The 10,118-nt window shown below is 36.7% G+C and overlaps 1 protein-coding gene across 1 annotated transcript; it reads right to left on the reverse strand.

Moving 5' to 3' along the window:
* Positions 1–4,449: 4,449 nt before the first annotated feature.
* On the reverse strand, positions 4,450–8,754 carry LOC104906718 (mitochondrial dicarboxylate/tricarboxylate transporter DTC). Its single transcript, XM_010695514.4, has 6 exons — positions 8,326–8,754; positions 8,100–8,183; positions 7,604–7,665; positions 6,858–7,219; positions 5,115–5,329; positions 4,450–4,853 (listed from the first exon to the last, which is right to left on the reverse strand). Exons 1-6 carry the CDS (start codon positions 8,443–8,445, stop codon positions 4,797–4,799), a joined length of 900 nt encoding a protein of 299 aa, XP_010693816.1. The 5' UTR covers positions 8,446–8,754; the 3' UTR covers positions 4,450–4,796.
* Positions 8,755–10,118: the final 1,364 nt, after the last annotated feature.

Here is a 10,118-nt window from a genome sequence, read left to right on the forward strand (position 1 = left end):
TGTGATGGTGCATTCCAGCTGTCAGTGCCCCCAGCTGGCCTACAGTTGGGATATCCCAAGCACTATAAATACTCAACCCCCTCATCAATGAGAAGGTATTGAATTCTTACCTAACAAACCAGAGCATCTCTCTCTAGACTTTATCTCTCTAAGCTTGATCACTGACTTGAGCGTCGGAGAGGCGATCCCGGAACAACCCCCGGGGCAGTCTAACCGTTACTTTTGCAGGATTCCGGCGTACGGACTTTGAACTCAGGACATTCGAATCTGACCCGGTACTCCCTAAGCAAAGGAATCTGAACCCTTAATTTCTAGACAGAAACAGTGCTATATTTAAGTGATTGATTTTGAGTAGATAAAGATGAAAGAGGAGGAGGAAGAGAGAGACCAGTGGAATGTTGGATGAAGTGGAGAGAGCCTTTGACGTTATTGGAACCGGCGATGACAGCCACTGCCTTAACTGTTGTTCCCATGGAAACAACTTGGAACTTCTCTTTAGTGAAGTTAGCAGCTTGGTTTAGTATAATTTTACTCACCACCAGAAATGGATAAAGACTAGAGGGAGAAGAATAAAATTTGTAGTGGGATGACGCACCAAGTAGGGTCGTGTTCGTATTTGATTTCGGTTTAATTTTCAGTTGTGTTGAAAAATATGTAAATTTTAAGATTATCATAAAATATTATTATGGGGTTAAATCAAGTTATTCAGTTTTTCCTAGTATATGTAAAAAAAAAAAAAAGAGTTTCTCCTAGTAATTCTGAGTCGGATTAAGGATTGCCCACTCCAAATAAAATAATGCACTTTTTCAATTTTTTGTCACAACCTCAAATTTTCTTTCGAAGAAACAGGTATAGAGACATTTTTATAATTATTTTCAAATAGAAAGAAAAGTTTAGAAGTTTTTCTCTCGGCGAAAAACCCTAACAGTTTGTTTGGTAGAAAGGATTTGGAAGGAAAAGAAATGAAGTGGAAGGAAATTTGTTACTTTCCAATGTTTGGTTCATTAAAAAAAAATTAAGTGAAAAGAAATGGGAGGAATTAGAAGGAAATCTTTAATAAAATTTCAGTTTCCTTCCCTCCCAAAAGTGGGGGAATTTGGAAGGAAAGAGAAAATTTATACCAAACATGAAAAGTAAAGTTTTTTTTTTCCTTTCTCTTCCATTCTTTTCTTTTCTCTTCCCTTCCTTTCTCTTCTCTTCCTTTCCTTTACTAAAAATGAACCAAACACACGGTAAATTATATAAAAAAAAAAGTAACAGGGTTAGTGTGCTTGTTTTTGTTATAGGCATCAACATCTTGAGCCATATAATGCAGATGATACCCAAGTTTTAAAAGATAATCCGCAAGACCACACATGATAGGTCTCACGAAATATAAAAAAACCTGAATTATTGAGAAGAAAGTGATAAGCTTGTGAATGTACACAATTCTTCGAGGCATTCGAAATTTGGAGTTGGCCGCAAAAGTTATTATTTATAACGACTAGATTGTCACCTTCGAAGACGACTAAATGGTTCATGCCATATATTTGTCCCTTGGTGTCCATTTCTTAAAGCGTTGGCTTCTACAATAAGAGCTCAAGCGCAAACAACATTTTCATTTTTCAGGATATAACTTTAATAACATGGCCTAAGGAGTTGCATAAAACAATACTAGGTTGTAAAGTGAACAGAAAACTATAGTTGAGCCATCAAATTGAGTTTTATGATATTAGAAGGAGGGAGATACCACCCAACGCTGTAACATTTCAATTTTCTGCAAGGGGGCAAATTGCAAAAAGTTAGTAGAAAAATGATCTATTTATCGCGTGATTGCCATTTTATAAGAGAATGTTTAGCTCTATCAAGAAACTGTCAAGATTAAAAGTGTCATTTTGGAAAATAAGAAGGTTTTGCTCCTTCCAAATTCTCCGAAGGAGAATAGGAGTTTCAAAACAAAAGAAGCATCATTATTCTTGAGATAAGATAAGTAAGAGTTGACATTGCTTAGGAAAACTGTAGCTTATAGGAAGTTCATAGTTCGTGAATGTTGTCAAAAGTATGCGTGTAAATGAGATGAGACAACTCACGAGCTACTCGAGATCAGCTCAGTATGACTCAGTTAAAGCTCGACTCTGTTGAACTCGGATCGAAGTCGAGCTCAGCTCGAGATGTTGGTGAGTCGAGTTGAGCAACTCGATACTCGACTTAAAAACTCGTGAGAAGCTCTCAAATACCTAATTATTAATAGCAAAATACCTAAATTCAACATGTTTCTACCTTATTATTGCCTTTAACATGCGACACTTGCAAGCTACTCCAAATCTACTCGGTCAAAGCTCGACTCAACTCAAACTCGACTTGAAATGCTAACGAGTCGAGTTGAGCTAGCTCAAACTCGAACTCGACTCACATCATTGACAACCCTAGCCAAAAGGTGTTGATATGGGAACATTGTAAGAAAAGATGAATAATAATTGCATCGGAGTTGCTGTAAAAAGTTGCTGAAAAGATAGATTGTCTCTTGTAGGTAGACCATTATGCAAAAGTTGTCAATTAAAATAAATTAATTTTAGGAGGAATACTTAGATTTCAAATCAAATAGAATGACTATTCGGTGAAACTATTGTTATTATCATCCAATTCTGTTGTTTTACTGAAAAATCACCTGCGTTATTAGAGAAGACATCTTCTCGAGTTCAAACTAGAGACGACAATTTTGTTTGAAACTAACCCAAGTCCAAGTCAATCTGATGACAAAACTCCAACCCAAATCTGATGAAAATCATATCCAAATTTTGTAGGACTTCAGACCCTTATCCAAACATTAGTGTGATATTATCAACTATTATATAGAAACTTACGCTAAAAAAGGATAATTAAGAGTATTTTTGTACCATATAAATAAGATATAACTTCAACCAAATTCATACTACCTCCGTACTTTTTTAGTTGCACCATTTGGTTTTGTGGCACTATTCATCAATCAACTTTGTTAAGCTATCTCGCATTATTATATAAGAAAAAACATAGTCAAGTAGGGTCTTGTTAAATTCGTCTCAATGCGAGGATCCCAAATATGAAATTTTTATATTTTTTACTTGCACCTAATAAGAGATATTAACGTTCAAAGAATCGTCTCGGCAAGTGTGAAAAAGCAAATGGTGCAACTAAAAGAATACAGAGGTAGTATATTACTATCTACTCTCCCTGCAATTGTAAATCACTCAAACTTAAGGGATGGTAATTCAATTTAAATACGATCCAAGTCCAACTTGATGCAAAACAACAACCAAAAACATGATTCCAATCTAAAAAAAAAATGAAAAATTCGATCCAGATCCTATAAAATGAAGAGTTTATGTAAAATTCAACCCAAACTTGGGGCCTGTTCTCTTCGGCATAAAACAACTGAACTGAACTGAACTGAACTGAATTGAACTGAACTGAATTGAACTGAACTGAATTGAACTGATCTGAACTGAATGCTGATCTGAACTGAACTGAACTGAATTGAACTGAACTGAAATGAATAGTGATATGTGAGAGTAAAAGTATTGTCAAGAGCTGAACTGAACTAAACTGAACTGGTCTGAACTGAACTGATCTGAACTGAACTGAATTGAACTGAACTGAATTGAACTGAACTGAACTGAATTGAACTGAACTGAAAATAAGCTGGGGAGAACAGGCCCTTGAATCCCATTATCACCTCCCCAATTGATAGATTTAAGCTACATTAGATGTGGATAATTATGCTTGCATTATTACATTACAAGTCAATATTTCTTAAAATATATTCTTTGTGATATTACGTGATAACATAGTACTACTATAAGTTTGACTCAACTCCAACTCGATCTAAAGAGAACTAATCCAATCTGAATCTAAGGGAAAAAAAAAGGGGTATTAGATCTAATATTAGAAATTCAGGTCCGGACAAAGGTGGAAGGAACAGAGTTTGGAAAATTAATCTAACGTTTCGTCATTTTACTTGCTCTTCTCCCTGTCTACAAGATCTATGATTTAAGCTTGAAGCCTTAAAAAAGGAAAAAAAAAAGGAATTAAATCTAATATTAGATAATAGAGTTTGGAAAATTAATCTAAACTATTGCCATTTTAGTTACTTGCTTTTAGCCCTGTCTACAAGATCTATATTTCAATCCTGCTAAGGAGGACTTTATAAATAGTATCAGCTCCATATCTTTCACCTGACTTGGCTAAAACTTACAGATACAGAAAAAAAAATATATGGTCTTTTGCCTGAACTAGTTAGGCAACTAACCAAGATGAATGGTCTGTTAAAACTCTTGATGAGCAAACTGCAGTAGCCAAAAGCACCATCAGCATTTCACCCAAGTTAGTCGCCTAACTGTTCGGCAATTGGCCAGACTCAGAGTTAACGTACTCCCCATGCGCCTGTAAGTGCACTTGCCTTCAAAAAGCATATAAATCATCGGCGAAATCTAGTATAACAAGCATGGTTGAAATTTAAAATAGTCCAAAGACAAAAAAGATCAACCACGTTATGGTTGAGTTTACAGCTTCCGCAATGTATTTAAGACCTCCAACTCCCACAGTTCATCCAATATATGAAGCGACTAATCCAGCTACCACTAAAGATGACTTCATCCTACCCCAAAAGAATCATATAATTATACTACAATAGTTTTTGCTAATTTATTTCAGATCCAGCAAAATTTGAAAGGTTTAATGCGATAAAAGAAGGAAACACTGTTGCTGAGGCCTGAAACCAGCAACCAGAGTTGTATATCGAGGTTTCACAATTAGAGCTGGCGTGATACCTTGTCTCTCATCTACAAGTCAATAGACTTCTGGAACTTCTGAATTTGGTTCAGGAAAATCCATGTCATCTGAAATCAGATCACACAAATAGTTAGATTGTGGGCTATAGTAAATGTAGGAAAGAACCACAAGCAAGATAATTACAACAGAACCTTCCAAGAAAAACACCATGTCTTTTAAAAACAAAACAATATAGTCGTAAACGTGTAAGCGTGTTTGTTTTTTTCAGGGGAAGATAATCAGAAAAGAGGAGTGCAAGCATCTTGGTCCAATATTCCACAAGGGGTGAAGAAAGATGACAGAAGCAAAGAGACAGGAGGGGACTATACCATGACATGTGGGGCAATTCTAACACAGTAGACAGGAAAGCCTGTGTAGAACTTCAAGGGTCCGCCGGCTTTCAGTGTTTTCATTGCACAGTCCATCGAACCGGTGTATGGGTACTTCCCAGAAGCATCAGGCTGCATTTTCTGTATCTGTGTTTTCACATAATCAAATGGTAGACTGCAAGCAGAAGCAAAGAACCCGGAAACAGCACTAGCACCTGTAAGGCAAAAAAGAGTATAAATTCAGATAAAAATACATCCAACAGCCCGAGGCTTTTTCAACATTAGGGTCAAAAATTAATGCTTCCTATTGGCAAAATACTGAAGTCACTTCAATATCCCTGATCCCATTGATGAGTAGTGCTAGTGCTACTGTTTCAGGCAAATGTGGAAATAAATTTTGATTGCTTAGAACACCAATGTTCAGAGCCTTAATCCCAATATTATGAGGTCTGCTATAAATTTTAATTGGTTGATATGTTTACTTTTATGAGCGGAAATACACGATCATAAAAATGAGTGGCAACCTTGAAACAAATGAGATGGAATTATTTTAAGATTAAATTGCATTTTCATGCTCATTGGCATACTTACGCTTCTATTGGAAACCCAAAGAGACACCTGTTCAAGTCTAAACATACAGAGCTTATACACTCATAATCCTAGACAACTTATTTTGTGCCAATTGTATAATAGTTGTTCCAGTAACTTAATGTACCAAGGACAAACCAAAGCTTATATGCAAAAGGAATATTCATTCAAAGCCAAAAAGGTATCTTGGCAAGAACAACATTTCATCATCCTGAAAGGAGCTTCTTAAAATTCAAGTTCGGATCATTGGATGTTTTAATGTAAGTAGTGCAAACTCCAATAGAAAACATGAAGCTTTCAAAACACCATTTGTTGACAAAATCCTCTTTATGATTTCATCCTTTTTTCCTCTTAAGGAAGTTTCACCATGAGGAAATCCTAATAAGGGATGCCAGTTCAAAGTGAAGCCTGGATCAATAAATTCACCAAATGTGTATCAACCATCTTATAACCAAAGAAGAATTGAGAGGCAAACAATCTTCGGATTGATTTGCTTATATAGAATGTCTCCCCCCAGTCAGGTTCAACCTAAACTAAAACTACTTGCTGAGAAATCAGATCTTACACCATGAAGTTCAGGTTGTCAGAATATATCTCCACATTTCACATGTTAGAGAAAGAATAGATTTATGATTACAGATAACTATGAATAAGAGTATGAGGCATGTATAAAGAACGGAGACTCATAAACAGCATATAAGCAACAAGATATTCAAGTTTAAATCATATTTAGATCATTCCAGCAATGCTTCCACTGGCTCCAACTTTGTCCAAAGTGTATGACATGCCAATACACCATGACCACTAAATATTTTTGCTAAAAGTTACAAAAGTTTTCAAGATAAAGATCCATTGCCCAAAAGGCTTCCCATCCTCAAAAGTCAGCTTACTCAGATAATAAAAGAAATATCCAATCTTAAACAGGGTACTGATGAACCATACCTTTAATTCACCAGAGATGTATGAGAATTTTTTTTGTTTTTTAAAAAAGCACTGAATTGGATCAAATCCGACCCAGTTAAAATAAACAGAGCAGTTAGGAGTTATGAACACCATAAAAATTATTATAGAAGAGACAGTAGTCAGGGAGTTAAAAGTAACGTGGAAAGAAAAAAAGGGAAACCAGTAAAAAGAGAACGGCACAAATCATCTTACCTACAACAGTAGCAGCATCACCCAAACCGCAAGAATCCCTAAAGAATTCCACAGTTTGATCATAAGAGGCAAGCATTCCCATGTTCAATGCCATAGCTCTTACGACAGTTGGACCTGCACCTTTCCAGAGTGATAAAACTCCCTCGTCAGAAACAATTCTGGAAAGAGCATGGAATGCATTCTTGTAATGTCTCCTTTGAGCAAGAGGCAAAGTAGCATCAGCTTGCATACGAATGAGTGCAAGATCAGCGGGACTACCAACAGATGCTCCAATAGCACCAGCAGTCAATCCACAAAGAGCCTTTTGATACAAAGGCAATGGCTTCCCATCATTTGCAGCAATAGCTTTGCTTGTCAAAATCCTTGATAAGAAAAAGAATCATTTAACGATGTCAATCACAGATGGAACAGCAATAAAAGCTAAATATAACATCCGCGGCAACTAAGAGATGCTCTAGTACAGCAGAATCGCTTATCATCATGCAGTGAGTACATGAAGGTGTGACACCGACTTGCCATTATCATACGGCCACAGTAGATTGTTCCTTTTAAGGGGTGGTTCATGTCAAAAGGGATCTTGATACATATACACTATCATTCAACTCATTAGGATATAATGACAAAACCAGAGAAGCGTGGCAGATCAGGGGAACTACATAATTCTTGTGAATCATCAAATCAGATCATCTAAGAATAATTTCAACAGATGCCAACATAAAAGGACATCAACCCAAAATCATTCTTACCTGAAAGACCCAAGTCTTGCTGTTGTATATGTGGCTTGCCTAAGCAAACCAGCAGACAGACCCTGCACAAAATAAGATTTCATATCAGATAGATACTAAGGAAATATCAAGAACTACAGCATCCAAACAAATTAGTCCAAAATCCAAATAACAACAACAACAAATTACATCCAACATTGCAAAATTCAAATCAATCAACTTACTAAAATTCAAAATTGGACAACATATGTACTTCTATGATTGATCCATACCCCATTGTACATCTCGACAGAACCCAAAACCAATCGTTGCTCTCATAACAAATCAGCAATCAAACAGTACAATGCAATGCATAAAAAACAACTAATGTAACCTCATTTCCACCTTTCACAAACACACAAACATCACACAACAGATCTATGTAAATTCAGAATTTGACAACAACTATAAACAACGAATTTGCACGTAAGCGAGATCGAAAGCAGGTCAATTAAAGAGAAGAAAGATCCAAACAAACCTTGTACAATGCACCAACACCCTCATTTGCAATCATGTTCTTGGTAACTTGAACAGCTGATCCTTGACCCAGTTGAATTCTCACCTACCCAATTCATAAAATTTACATCAAATTCAAACCCAGATCATAAAATTTCACCTAAAACAACCCCCAAAAAAACACCCAAAAAAAGAAAAAAAAAAAAAAAAACACCCAAATGCTGCGTTGAAAAAAAAAAGGGTCAGACCTTGATCATGTCGATGGGTTGAATGACACAGGTAGCAAGCATACCAGAAGCACCTCCATTAACGAAGGGTTTAATGGTGGGCCATACTCCGGTAGGTTTAACGGTCTTCTGATCTGCCATTGTTGTTATTATTTTTCTCTTTCTCTCACCTCTAGAATATACCCAGAAAAAAAGTAGAGAGATCTGAAGAATCCCTCTGTTTTTTCTTCTAAAATGAGGAGAGAGAAAGAGAAGATCAAAGGAGAGAGAGAAGAACGGCGCTTTCTCTCACTTAAAAAAGTGAGAAAAAATTGGGAGAAAACTTTCAACTTTGGGAAAGTGAGTGAGTGAGTGGAGTGAAGGAAAGAAGAGGAGGCGTTGTTGAAACTTGGTCGGTTGCGTTTTCTGCAAGCGTAAGTAATAAGTATTGCGAAGAGCCTTAAAAAAGGGTTTAGTGCAGACTGCAGAGGTAGTATTGAGCAGGCAGGTGAGAGCAAGCAGGTGTTAGTTGGCTCCTCAAGTTGGCATGTTTCACATCTCCTACTACCGCCCAAATTCGCAATTTTTAATTGCACAACCAGATCTCATCAAGACATCAACTATTGTTTTTGTTGCTCATAGAGTCATAGATGTGGAAAATTTATAAGATTGTTTTCGACTATGGGTAGTCTCTTTGTTAAAATTATAGTTTGAGGCTTTCAGAAAAAAGATGGGCGATCAGCGACTGGTTTATATCTCAAGACGGTATCAGTATGCCTAATGAGCTTGAACAGATGATTTTTTGAGTTAGAAGATGAGAATCGTATTGATAGACCAATCAACCTTGGTGAAACTGATAAAAACATTAAAATACCCTCAACGCGAGAGGAGTACCTAATGCATTGAATACAAGAATAGTAGATAACTAGAATTATTACAATTTACAAGGATTAATATCAAAAGCGAATTTAACTAAATGCTCGATATTAGCGATTCAGTCATCAATTGGATTTGCCTTGCGGAAAACATGAGAAACTTGCCACGAGTTGAAATGAAGGAGGAGAGATGACAATCTTCAAGAATATTAGTTATTTGCCAATGAGAGCTTCAACCCTTATTAATGGCATTAACAACCAGTACATTATCCCCTTCATTGATAAGATGTTTGATACCTAATTGAGAAGCGAATTGAATATATATGGTGTACCGCAGTAGCCTCTTTTGTGAAGACGTTGGTGTGGCTCAATTTGAAAGCAATGGCGCGAACAAGGTTGCCTAAGTGACCCCGATGATACCGACTGCGCCAGATTAATCACAAGTCAAGCCAGCAAAGCTTGACCTAAAGAAGAGTGGTGGAGGAGATACCTAAGCCACAAAGGTAGTTGAGGGACCAAGGGAAAGGATGGGGTGGTGCTTCCCGAGCCAGTAGAATAGGAAGCGTCAATGTGAAGTCAAATTTGCCACTCATGGTGCGCAAAGCATGCTCGATGGAGCACTTGATGCCTGATGGGGGCACCATGATGCATTTGTGAAAATGACTGAGTTCCTCTGTTTCCAAATGCTCTAAGAAAGGAAAATGAATTTTTGGATAACCTGTTTATTTTAAAAGCAGTAAGGATTTCTAAAACTGAGGGGAACACAGGAGGAGAACACCACTCAATGGTCTATCAAAGTTTCCAGAGGACAGTAGCTTGGGGGAAGTGAAAGAGAAGATGGCTTATATATACCTTCAATATCATGTTACAAAGGGGACAGAGGGAAATTGAGATTATTTTCCGCAAAAACAAAGTTGCAAAACCCGATACTTTTATGGTAGATTTGCCAAAGGAAAATTT

Source organism: Beta vulgaris, chromosome 3 (assembly GCF_026745355.1).
Source record: "Beta vulgaris subsp. vulgaris cultivar EL10 chromosome 3, EL10.2, whole genome shotgun sequence".
Lineage (NCBI taxonomy): Eukaryota > Viridiplantae > Streptophyta > Magnoliopsida > Caryophyllales > Amaranthaceae > Beta > Beta vulgaris.

What these genes read in the sequence shown, in the direction of transcription:
- LOC104906718 (XM_010695514.4), bottom strand. Translation starts at nt 8,445, where the DNA reads ATGGCAGATCAGAAGACCGTTAAACCTACCGGAGTATGGCCCACCATT. An exon ending in GTGTTGGTGCATTGTACAAG is followed by an intron (nt 7,666 to 8,099) that starts GTTTGTTTGGAT and finishes TATTTTGTGCAG; the next exon opens with GGTCTGTCTGCTGGTTTGCT. An exon ending in GCAAGACTTGGGTCTTTCAG is followed by an intron (nt 7,220 to 7,603) that starts GTAAGAATGATT and finishes TTTCTTATCAAG; the next exon opens with GATTTTGACAAGCAAAGCTA.